General features: G+C 48.5%; 1 protein-coding gene across 2 annotated transcripts in view; it reads left to right on the top strand.

Annotated features, from left to right (window-relative positions):
• RPTOR (regulatory associated protein of MTOR complex 1) overlaps positions 1-12,878 on the top strand; it is a 160,350-nt gene that overhangs the window by 138,365 nt on the left and 9,107 nt on the right. For both annotated transcript variants that reach the window (XM_075719601.1, XM_075719600.1), the window contains 2 exons: positions 222-346; positions 1,801-1,905. In XM_075719601.1, the coding sequence (XP_075575716.1) occupies positions 222-346; positions 1,801-1,905 (230 nt within the window). The remainder of the gene's footprint in view (positions 1-221; positions 347-1,800; positions 1,906-12,878) is intronic.

Below are 12,878 nucleotides of genomic sequence, written 5' to 3'. Positions count from 1 at the left end.
AACCCCGACAGATTTATAATAGTTACAGTTGGGCTTTTATCCTATTTCTTTCGCAGAAGGTTGACGTACGTTATTAATAAAATGATGCTGACTACCAAAGGAGGAAAATAAATTGAATTTGTATCCAATGCATATAGTTTTTAGTTTTGCTGTAATGAGTAGGTCTTTTCACGGCTTGCATGGAGAACCAAGAACTGACTGGATATTTTTTCCTCCCCAAGTTTTTGGGACTGGGAGAAAGGGGAAAAGCTGGACTATTTCCACAACGGGAACCCTCGATATACCAGGATCACAGCGATGGAGTACCTGAATGGACAGGACTGCTCCTTGCTGCTGACTGCCACAGGTAAATAACATGTTTTCCCACGCATGAGGGCAGGGCCGGGGGCCTTTGCAGAATTCAGGTCCGTGTGAGCTGTTCTGGAGCTCTTGCTCTCCCCTCTATGGATCTGGCCCAAGCTGACCCTTCCCCTCCCCTGAGCCTTGCCTGCCTGGTCGCAGCGGAGGAGGCATTTCCAGCATCAAACCTGAAAGTTGTTTCTGGCAGTACCGAAATCTCTGAACTGCTTAAGTAGGTGCTGCAAAGCTTTTCAAATGACTAACAAATCAAACACTTGCTGAAACCATTTCCAGTCGCAGCTTTATTTGTTACACCGTTCTGAGTCTTCACCTATCATTGCAAGTTCATGGGAACCTCCTCCTGTACAATACCTCGGGCAGCGTGATTTTAGTTGGTTAAAAGCTGCTGTCCAGAGCTGAAAAAGAAACCGTGCTGTAACCAAAGTGTAAGAAATCAAACTCTTTTACTTGTGCTGCTTTAAGTGTTCAAAAAAACAGGTAGATGTGGCACTTGGGGACATGGTTTAATCTAGTGTACCCTTGATTGGTTTAGAGTAGACTTGGTAGTGTAGGTTAATGGTTGGACTGGATGATCTTAAAGGGCTTTTCCAACCTAAACCATTCTGTGATTCTATGATTCTAAGTCTAGAGCAGGCAGGGCTTATTTTAAGCACTAAACTTCTCAAATAGTTCTGAGTTTCTCTCTAGCCCGTATACCTCACCCAGGAGAAACCGTCTCTAGAACGCCCTGTTGCATCATGTAAGGGAGCATGAAGAGCTCTTTCCCATTCATTGGTCTGTAAAGCTGTGAGTAAGTTCTGCTCCTCTCCCAAGGAACCGTTCTAAACCTGTCAGTCTAAGTGTTTTCAATAGCTTTTCAAACTTCGTGCTGAAATGTACAGGTTGGGTATAATTAAGAGAGGTGGAAGAGGAGCTGAGAGGGCCTTTAGGACATTTTCCTTTCAGTTTATTGATTCTTAGCACAAAAGTTTCACAGATGGGGAACAAATTGAAAAAATACACGATGTTCTTGAAAGATTTGCTGCTGATGGGCTGGGCTCTGATTCAGCTTCTACTGTGGGGTTGTATTTCGTATTTAGTAGGGTGCTTCTGTGGCTCTCGGCACCAATAGCAAAGAGGACAGAGACAAATCCTAGAGAAAATGAATGCGTCAAAGAAATGGAGCGACATCTAATGTCAGGTGTTATTGGAGGGAAGGAGAAAAGCTCTTCCAGAACAGTTCCCAGTAGAACAACACTTTAGGTTTCATGGATTAGATTAGTAAGATTAGAGAGGAGAAACAACTCTAATAAAAAGGATTAAATTCAAGTGATACACTCAGTTTTGGAGGTTGTATGACTACAGTTCTGCTTCTCTTCTTCCTTTGTTGTGCACAAGTAATTATGAGAGTTGTATCAGCAGTGACGTTGCACTGTGTTCTCTTTTTCTGTGCTCTCCAAGATGATGGTGCCATCAGAGTGTGGAAGAACTTCGCAGACCTGGAAAAGAACCCAGAGATGGTAACTGCCTGGCAGGGGCTGTCAGACATGCTGCCAACTACACGAGGTGGGTTCCCACTCAGTTTTGTTGCAGCGGGCAGGTGGTAAAAATAATTTGCGATGGTAGGGTTTTTTTCTAGGGATGGGGAGAATAAAATGGGTTTCTCAACTTCAGCCATCGGTAACATCCTTGTTCAACAGTCTCTGCCTTCTGGAATGGCCTTCTGCCAGGCCTCGGTGAGGAATTACCTTTCCAATTCTCACAAAACAAACCAACAAACCCGAAAGCCCAACACAGCAACGTCACACGCACGCTGAAGAACAACCAGAGCAGCCTCTTGCTGGGGAGCAGAAGGGTACAAAGTCCTTGTCCTCTACAGGCTTCACAGCAGCTGTCTTGCCCAGGCATTCCTCTTAACTGTGTTCCTAAGGAGAGAACTGTAGAACAACGGTGGCACTGGGCACTGCCCTGCTCCGCGCTCGGCGTGGCAGGAGGTTATTCTTCCCCTTTGGGTGGGATAGGAGCTCACATATTGCCTCTTTCCTTCTGATGGGCTGCTCAGCTTTGCATGTTGCACCTGTGACCTCCTTTAGCCTGAGCTCAAATTCTGGCAATTATTCTTCACTGTTTATTGCGGGTCGGGAGGTGGCAAGAGAATATGCGATCTAAATCTGACACGTGCAGAAGGACAGCACAGTTAGACATGACCTGCTTTGAACGTGAGAAAAGTTGGCTAGAAAAAGATGTAGAGAGGAGCACAGGCAGGCAGCCATATGCAGGGCGAAGCCAGAAGACCAGCTGAGTAACCCTGAAGTCTGGTTTAGGACATCAAAAGAGGTGGACGTTTCGTCCTTCCGAGACCTGGTAACGTACTAATGCTGTAACGGTGATTCTCTGTCACTTAAATATTTTTAATCAAGGCTACAAGATTTTCTAAATGTGCGGTAGTTCAATCAGCATTTGTGGGATTGATGCAGGACTTGCTGGGCGAGGCTCCCTGGCTTGAGCTGTGCAGGAGGGCGGATGAGATGACCGTCATCATTCATCCTGACCTTAGAATCTGACAGTTCTCATTTCTGAGCTTATGTGGTTCATCACAGGAGCCTGACACAGCCCTTTTAGCTATTCATGGGATTTTACCAGTGCTGCCTTGTTGGGCTCATGTCTGTTGTGTTTTCCTTAACGCCTCACGGTTTGTCTCTGGTGCTTTAGGAAAGAGGAACTGTATTTGAGGTAACTTTAGGCTCTGCGCCTCGCTGCGGTACGTGCACAAAACTGATTATAAGCTGCTGGAAGTTTGCAGCATACTGTGAAAATTGCCATGGTCAAAACCTGCTCTTTGCAGAGATGTCAATAAAGGCAGGAGGAAAACAGTGGTAATGCAGCGAGCGGTGAAGGGCCTGGATCTCCTTAGGCGGGAGGTGTCCAGTAGTCGTCCCAAGTTGCCCTTTGTACGTCCTTCGGTTGGCCTGTATTGCTTTCTTGTCAACACCAGCTTTCCTGAAGCGTGTCGGTTAGCGTGTACCATCCCTGGATTCAGGATCTCGCTCCCTTGCTGCTGGTAACGGACTCGCCCAAAGAACTGGGAGTTCCCCCGGACTGCTCTGATCGTCGGCTTCTTGCTGCATCGTCAGTCGTGTCCAGGGGGGATGCTGACGACTGGCGACTGAACTCCCTCAGGCTAATTCCATGTTCCTGCCTTACTTTCTGCGCGCACCTTACCAAGGCGTAGCATTTGCCGAGTGCCCCTTACTCTCTACTGGCCTTTAATACAGCAGGAGGGATTGTTAGCGTCGATGTCTGACACTGCAAAGCAGGGTAAGGGCTGAGGCAAGAGCTGGCTTAGCTGGAAGAGTCGAATGGTTACACTTGTCAAAACAGGAGTGCTGAAGCTTTTAAGTCTGTTCTCTTTAAGAATTTTTTTTTTCTCTTTTCTTTCCTGCATAGTTTTAGGAAGTCTGGGTCCTGTTTTCTTTGCTTTTCACCTTTGGAGCAATAGAATGAGGTTCGGAAGAAGAGCAGGACAGATTTCTTGTGGAGAGAGAAATAAACGTAGTCACTTCAAAAGAGTTATGTGGATCAAGTCCCCTTGGAAAAAAGAGACTCTCTCGCACAGTTCTTTTGCTGCCAAGACCATAGTTGTGGTCCAGCACTGGCTCATAAAACTGAAGATGCATCTTTGAAGCTGCAGAGCTCAGGAGTTTTACTGGAGTTTGTTCGCTCCTACTATTGATTTCCTTCTCTCCTCTCGCACCCTTTTTCCCTGTGTCATACTCATCTCTGAATTTAATAGTTTTCTTGACAGCAACCAGAATACTGACTTTTCTAGGCAGTTTTCCCACTTATAAAAGGAGAGAGGAATATGTGATACCTAAGTGCCTCCTTTGGAAGCTTGAAGAGCACCCCTGGGTGGTCTGAGTAATGGGAGGTCAACGCTAACATGCTCGAGGGCTGCCTGCGAGGGGGGAGCAGGCCGGCGTGAGGCACAGAACTTACGCTTTTATGCTCCGTAAAGGACTTGTTTGTGGTCTGCAGCCCGAGGTGAGGGAAATGAGCTGACACAGCCAAGTTAGTCTGTTAAACTTGGCCCCAGTTCATCGCACTTAATAGTTGACTTGAGACTCAGGGTAGGTGAGTCTTAATTTAAACACTGGCAAACCACTGTGTGGGAACCCTCTTTTTTCTGTGTAAGATTTTTATTTGGTTTTGATCTTGTTTAGATCCGCACTTGCGATGCACCAAGAGAGTCTCTTTCAGTCCAAATCGGGGTGTTTAAAGCAGCGTTGGTACCGGGCGCTCTAGCGTAAGGCAGTGACTGGGAGTGTCCAGCATGAGAGATGGAGGGGGCTGAGAAAAGGCAAACTGCCTCTTGTTAATAGCCTAGTGTTTCAAAAGATGTAGGAAAACCAGCATTTTCTAGCCAGCGGTGTAGGAAGAACATAAACCTGACGTGCTCTGAAGCTGTGATTTCACAGCCGGAGACTTTGGGAATTCTGGCAATTTCGATAGAAAAGGCTGTTTGAAGGTTGCGGGTTGCGTGAGCGGCGTGAGCTTGCAGGGCAGCACAGAGACCCATCGCCTGGTGTCTGCACGAGGGCTCGCTTTGGAGCCGCTCCGAATTTGCACTGCCGGGCAGGCTGGGTCGCGCAGCTCAGGCTGTCTCTTACGGCAAGCGGCCACGCTCGTGCTCCTGAACAAAACTGCCATGTTTTGTATTGTTCCTTGGCGACAAAGGGAAGCAAGCTGCGATCCCCCGGTCGGAATGGCGTTGCCCTTCAAAGCAGTACAGTTCTGGAATTTGGAAGAACGCAGAAGTGTGACCAGCTGCTTCACAGTCGCCAGGCACCGGCCGCTCAGCTGTTCCCTCCCCAGCTCCTTGTGTGCTGTCGCAGGTGCCTGCGTTGTTTTCCCTTCTCTAATTCAGCAAAGAAAACCCGTATATCGCTTCTAAAGGGCTGCCAGGGGAGGACCGAAGGGCTCAGCCTGGTCTCTTCAACTACCTCTACAACTACCTCTTCTACTACTCTCTACAACTCCCTGACAGGAGGTTGTAGTGAGGGGGGTGTTGGTCTCTTCTCCCATGTAGTTAGCGATAGGACGAGAGGAAATGGGCTTAAGCTGCGCCAGGGGAGGTTTAGGTTGGAAATTAGGAAAAATTTCTTTACGGAAAGGGTGGTCAAGCATTGGAACAGGCTGCCCAGAGAGGTGGGGGAGTCACCATCCCTGGAAGCGTTCAAAAAACGGGCAGAGGTGGCACTTGGGGACATGGTTTAGTCTGGTCTACCCTTGACTGGTTTAGTGTGGACTTGGTAGTGTAGGTTAATGGTTGGACTGGATGATCTTAAAGGTCTTTTCCAACCTAAACGATTCTATGATTCTTCCGAAATACCTGGAGCTCCCTGTGCAAGATTTGCCAGGGTTGTCCCGAGGTGCCTCTCGCTTCCCTGTTTGCTGCCGTGCTCTCTTATTGCCTGACGGCTAGAAACTGGTCTGTGTCTGTGGGTGATTTAAGGGTTGTTTCAGTGGAGCAGCCGTACGTTGTTTGCACTCTCTGGGGGCTGGTTAGCTGTCCCCCGCAGCACGAGGCAGGGGAGTCCCCGGTACAGCGGCACTTGCTGCGGGGAGCCCAGGCCTTCCGTGGTAGAAGCCTCGTGTTTTGTCCTTGAGTCACTTGGATTTCCGTCTGTCACTTCCTGATGCATTTTACTTCAGAACAGGGACCAGAGCATGCAAAGGATAGTCTCCTTGTTCAAGAAGAAATGTCAAATCTGTGCTGTTGTCAGCCAGCCAGAGTACTCACTTCACACATGACAAGCTCCACCGTTGATGGCTTCCCAGGGAATGCTGTGATTGAACTAGTGCCTGCTCTCTGGATGGAGGCATGTGCTGCTCTTGGTGCTTCTGCTTCTCTTTTATGTTCTTTCCTTTAATTTGAGTTGCTTTTTCTAATCCTTTTTTTAAGATTTATTTTTGCTCTCGCTGACCAACTTACCCTTAGCGTCAACCCCTTAATCCCTGTCTTCTCACAGGTCTGGCCCGAAGGGTTTCAATCTATCTTGACAGAAGTAAACAGGGAGGTGAGTGCTTTCTTTCCTGTTACCTATGATCAGCTGGGGTGGGAAGGACCTCCTCGTCTGGCTTCGGGTTGGTTGTCTGGTTGGTTTTTTTGGCATTGTTTGAATGACTGCTGGGTCCTTGTGGTTCCTGGAAAAGCTTTGCTGCTTCTACCTCTCCCATTCCTCGCCTTGTGTCTGTGCCTGTAACAGCCGTGAGAAGAGCAGGGAGGGTGCCTGTGCTCTCGCGCTAAGCGTAGCCGACCGCTGGGAAAAGGGCATCTTCATGTCGCGCTCTCCGAGCTTTCCGCAGCGAGAGGAGGTGTGGGTGGGAGGTACAAGTCTCTCTTTTCCAGGAGGATTTCAAAGCATCCCTGGACAAAAGGGTTTGAATGGCAGGTTCCAAATGTGAACCGCCGTTAAGCTAATGTGAATTTTACTGGGCTTTATTCATAATACACTTTTGCTATAAAGATCATGTGAAAAGGAGAAGCTGACGAATCTTTCCCAGGAGGCTTAGAATAGCGGACTTTTGGCAAGGATATGCCTAATAAATTTTACAAATTCTGTCCTTTCACGTGGAAGGAAGGTAAATGAACTCCCCAGCCTCCATCTGTGGAAGCCAGGAGTGTGCGGTGCCTGCGTTGCTCTGGAGCCTGGCCCCCTCCTCTGCTGCCGAGGTCTTCGGGGGAAACAGATGGCTAATGTGTCAGGGCGTCTTTGTGTGTGTGCACCTCCGTGGATGTTAATGGTGATGTAGTCAGCTTGGGTTATTCATCAGTTTTTAATATTTGCTGACTGATAAAAACTCAAAAATCCACTGGCAAACGGAAAGGCTAAAATTAGCAAGACTTGGCTGCAGGGAGTTCCCCGCTCAGTAAACCAGGCATCCGAACAATCTAAGGAAGTACCAGCTGCTCCCTTGCTGGATCAGTTCTGCTGATGCCAAGCAATCGCACTCTGTCCCAAGCACACAAATAACCGTGAATCAATAAAAAGCATTCACTGGCATTTTCTGGCCAGGTGTTCTAGTGAAAAATGCAGCAAACGGATTCCTTCTCTCCCACTGAAGTCATCTTAAAAATGTATGAGATTAGCTATTTGCTTGATGGAAAAATACATCAGTAATATTTAGATAAAATGTACTAGTTTTGTCACTAAAGCCCAGGAAATCTGTTCTCATTGCCTAGGCTTCTGTGAGGAATTTTTACCGAAAGAAAGATAGGGGACTGTCTCTTCATTCTCACATCACTGGGTGCTGGTTTTAGGCAGGAATGACCGGGCGCTGCTGGAATGCAGAGCAGCAGTCAATTAGAGAAAGACCGAGGGCTTAATGGTCCAGGTCACATCAGGCCACTGTGCACGTCAGCCCAGGAATCCCTAAAGTTCGTGTGAGCGCAGAGCTGAGTCTGCAGCCGGTACGTCCAGCGTCGGGAAGGCGGCTGAGCTAGCAGGAGTCTCGAGATGCATTGGTGTGACCCCCTGCCCAGGCTGCTTCACCTCCTGCTCCGGCAGCGCTCCCCTGGGGCGTCTCAGCGCACCGCTGCATTACCTCCCGTCAGCATAACTGAACGTGCGATACGAAGAAGGAGACGGTGTTAACAAGAGAATATACATCTGACCTGTGCCCGCCTCTATCCATCGCTGCCTCCTGGGGGTTGTTGGTGCTGCTGTTGTAAATGGCTGTAATCTGTCCTACCTCTTGAAAATTTCTACTGATGCCAAGCAAGAAAAAATAAGCACATACTTGCCAGTTCCTTGCTTCCTTCCTGCTCTCCTGGGGCTTCGGAAACAAAGTGAAAGGCGTCAAATACCTGCTCTGCAGAAAAACAGGACCTTGGCCTCTGGAGGCTCTGCTCTGCTTGGAATACTGCTGACTCTTCTGGCAGTCAGTCAGCAATCCAGATGGGAGAGGGTGGAGAGGCAGCCTCGGAGCGTTCTTAGGAGTGAAAGCAGCTTACTGGAAGGGAAGTTTCGTGGGGAGCTGCGCAGGGCAGCCTGCGACAGAGAGGAGCCTTGGCAGAGGGAAGGCTCTAACCTGAAAAGCAGCGGATCGAGGGATCAAGCTCAGAGAGCTTATACTGGAGGACAGGAGGGAGAGACAAAAGTAAAGCGAGTCTTCCTACATCCCCCCGGGAGTTGGTATCTTGTCCTTTAGGAATAAGAAGTTTGGGAGAAGCATCTCATTTCTGGTCAGATTTTTTTATGGCAATAAAATAACGGGAGAAATTGCCACTCCAGGGGTTTGTGTTCTTTTAATTGGATTCCCAGCATCACAGCTACCCTTCTCCCTTGCTGCCCATAGTCCTTGGCATAAGAAGAGGAACACTTTTTGAAAGGATGTTGTAGAAATTAATGATGAGTGAGGTCATACAACCCTCCCACTGCTTCCTGGAAATTAAAAGAGTGATGCGCCTCATTGCTCAGCCAGGAGGGCCCATGATTAAAAAAATCACCCATTAGAATCCAAGATGCTTTTATATTGTGTTCTGTGTAGGTATTCCTGATCTCATTGAAATGCCAAGTACAGGTTGGCCGTGTTCCAGTGACGTTAAAAATAAGTGCAGACGCTTGGAATAGAGCTGCTTTCAACACCAGTGTTGCTTATTGAAATTTGTACAAGGAACTATCCCATCCAGACAAATATCTGTTGCTCAGGGGGAATCCTGAGGGAACAGCCATAGAAAGTTAGAGCTTCAAGAACGGCTGTTGGGCTGCCTTGCCTCGTATGTAAACTCGCATCACACAGAACTGCAAATATTTGTGTTAAAAGACTCAAAACCAAACAAACAAAAACCCCAAACAAACAAACAAAAAAACCCACCACAAACCTTTAAAAATTTCTTTTCCTGAGCCTGTGGAAGATTTGTTGCTCATTATCTGAGAGCGTAACATTCCTTATGGGAAAATTGCAATCTTAACTAATGATGCATTAAAGGAAGCGTATTGCTCGGACGCCGGTTGCTGCAGTTCATCGGCTTCTGAGCGCGCCACGCTTTCACTCCTGGCCTTTATCAGCTGGTTGCGCTGGTGTCACGGCATTGCCCCTCTTGACTCTGTTTCTGTAAGTAGGTGGGAGCTTGGAAATAGGGTGGCAGGTGACGCAAAACCTGGCTACGTGGCTCCGGCAGGGAGCTGAGGAGGCATGGGTTTGCGGAGTACGTTACCTTTTTGCCAAAATGAGCCCGAGAAGCATCTTAGATGCCAAACATGCAAGCCAGAACCCAGCAGGTGAACTGCAGTCTCGGTTGTAACATCCTGGAGAAGGACCTCTGTTAATTAAAAAGGAAATTATAATTAGTATTAAGTCCCACGTTTGCTTCTCATCCCAAAATACTAGGAATTTAACGTATAAACATGAGCCAATACTGTATCCTTTCCACCGTGAAGATGTTTGCTCTCGCATAGAAATACTTCAGCTATTTATGTCTCATTTCGTACTGTGAGTGTCATCTTTGAATTTAACACTGCCTTCCCTGTTACGCGCTCACGAACGACTTCAGTTTACGTACAAAGGCTTTTCCTCTTTTCTGACACGTCTGAATTCCGGTTTAGCATTCCCGGTTGCATCCTGGGGTCCCCTTTCCCCCGTTCCTTCACCCACTTCTTTGTCAGGCATCACCTGGGCCGCAGCGGCAGCGGACGCCGGGGCTGGTGCTCGGCACAGGCGCGACCTCCGCAGCCAGGACCTGCCACCGCTCCACGCTGCGGATGGAGCCGGCCCCGTCTCCCAGCGGGAAGGTGCCAGGAGTTCTCCTCGGCTGCGGCTTTTATGCAAATACTCTGTTATTTCTGATGCCTGCGTCGTGTCGTGCAACGCGAGCATCTGGTACTCAGACTGCCTAGTCCACCCGCCAGTGCTGTGCATCGGAAGCAGCAAAAATGGCTCAGCCCCAGCCGGCAGCTCAGCACCACGCAGCCATCGCTCGCTCCCCCTGCCCCGATGGGATGGGGGAGAGAATCGGAGGAGTGAGAGTGAGAAACACTCCTGGGGTGAGATAAGAACAGTTTAATAATTGAAATAAAGTAAAATAGTAATGATAATAATAACAATATAATAATGATAATAATAACAATATCCAAAGCAAGTGATGCCCAATGCAATTGCTCCCCACCCACCGACCAATGCCCAGCCAGTCCCTGAGCAGCGATCGCTGCTCCCCGGCCAACCCCCCCAGTTTCCATACTGCCCATGACGCCGTATGGTATGGAATGGCCCTTGGGGCAGTTTGGATCAACTCTCCTGGCTGTGCCCCCTCCCAGCTCCTTGTGCCCCTGGCAGAGCGTGGGAAGCTGAAAAGTCCTTGACTGGCATAAGCAGTGCTGAGCAACATCTAAAACATCAGCGTGTTATCAACATTATTCTCCTACTAAATCCAAACCACAGCACTGTGCCTGCTACTAGGGAGAAAATTAACTCTATCCCAGCTGAAACCAGGACAATGGTATTTCATATTTTCTCGAGAGAATAAAGAAGGCTGATGAAAGAAAGGGAAGATCCCTTGTTATGGGATGATCAATGTGCTGCACTTCCCTCTTCCAGAGAGCAGCGGTTATCACTTATATGGACTATTTAAGTGTTAGAAGAAAGGCAGGAGCCACACCATACACCAACATCACCTCCCTCCTTTCTTTCCTCCTGTGGGCTCTGTCAGCTCCTGGTTCAGGGCTGAACCCCTGTCCTTTCTGTCTGGTCATCTCTCACGGGAGATCTCAGTACCATTTTACATAAAGCGAAACCCCTCTGGAGCATCTTCCCTCAGTGAAACTTTCCCTAGCCGCCTAGATGGCATGGCTGAACGTCCTCAGTGCTTAAATTCCCGGCAGATACGCCCAGACAAGCACCAAAACCGCCAGTCATCCCCCTGAATTCACCGCCTCTGTCCCCCTCCACGGAAAAGACACCTGGGACCTCAGCAGGCTGGGGACTTGCTACCGATCAGACTGAAGAAAAACGTTGTCTTCAAACTGGGGAATGTAACTGGAAAATTGGGAGCTTTAAAACCGCCTAAGAGCGCGTTGCCTACTTAACTCCATCAGTGATGGTAATGGCGGTATCTATCTCAGCCTGCCAGGTTTATCTTGTCGCATGGGCCATAAACAAGATGACAAATGAAAACACTTCAGCGATGTTTATCATCTAAATCACTGCCTGCTTGTTTGCCTTGGATCTCTAGCAGCCCTCCGAGCTGCCAGGCAATCTGAAGTAACAATCAATTTGACTCGCAAGATGAAGATACAAGCGCTCAGCTTAGCCGAGTCCCGAATTTCCTGCGGTAAGATGACGGACTGTCAATAAACGCCGGTAATCTTCTCAGTAGCGTGCGGCAAGATCAGGAAATGGCTTGCATGCCATGCTTAGGCAGGGGAGATGGGCAAAGTGTTTCATCTGAATCTGTGCAAAACAAGGTCGCTTCATCGTCTTTGAAGAAAACTCGGTGTTTGTAGGATGCCTCTGTTGTTTCTTTTGTGCCCTGTAAAAGGTGTTTGGTCTGGTAAAAAGTACTTATGGCCCTTTGGCGACAGAGAGCACGTTGGGGTAGGTTTAAATTTCCTGCTGGGGCTAATTCTTAGCAATAAATCAAGATAAATTCACGTTTGTACCTTCTGGACAAGCAAGTTGCCGAGTGGAAATACAGGAATCCCGCTGAAGGCGGCTGCGAATGGCTCGGCGCAGGAGCCTGCAGTCCTGATGCATTGCGGAGCGCTTTCTGACTCGGGGTCGCAGGTGCTTATAAAATGCTTCTCAGCACCGGCGTCTCAGTTTGGCGCGGACGAGAGGATGAACCGCTGCTTCTGCGAGGCAAGGATGCTGCTGCTGCCTCTGCCGAAGGGAGAGCCCTGCCCGAGGAGGTGAAAACAAACACAAAAACTGGAGTTCAAGTCTGGTTTCCTCGTGTAGTGCTCCTGGGGTTTTTTGTTTGTGTTTTTAATGTATCAGTAACAGTCTCCCTGGAAAAGCCGTAGGTTTGGGGTTGGTCAGTCTTTGCAGCATAAAAAGCAAGAGATAATTGGTGTACAGCTCTCTGCTTTAAGCAAAGTGCTTCTGTACTGTGGAGGCGGCACACAGGTACAAAGAAGTCCCTGCTAATTAAATGTACAAGAATTGTTCCTCAGAGATTTCCCGTGCCGAATCAGGGGTTTCGTTGCCAGCTATTTCCCGAGTCCCGATATCTGGTTTGTTCTGACGCTTGCGTGCTCTGCGCTTAGGGGAGCCAGCTTGCTCGATGACTTTTGGACATCTTATTCCCCAGCTGGGAAAGGAGGTGACATACACTTACTCTTCTGGAAATTGCCGTACCAGCAAAGTTCATGAGTTCACGCAGCCCACCGACCTGTCTGTAGGCAGGGGCCCACGTCAGGTGTTTTGGGGATAGAAAATCCCTTGTAATTCTCTTACAGGATGGGTGGGACGTTTTTCTAAACTTCACCTAGCAATCAGTTTATGCCCTCAAAGGTGAGGAGCAAAAGCTGTTGTAAATGCAT

Source organism: Pelecanus crispus, chromosome 12 (assembly GCF_030463565.1).
Source record: "Pelecanus crispus isolate bPelCri1 chromosome 12, bPelCri1.pri, whole genome shotgun sequence".
In the NCBI taxonomy this organism is placed as follows: Eukaryota; Metazoa; Chordata; class Aves; order Pelecaniformes; family Pelecanidae; genus Pelecanus; species Pelecanus crispus.
Note: the sequence above shows the minus strand (reverse complement) of the source record. Positions and strands in the feature narration are given on the sequence as shown.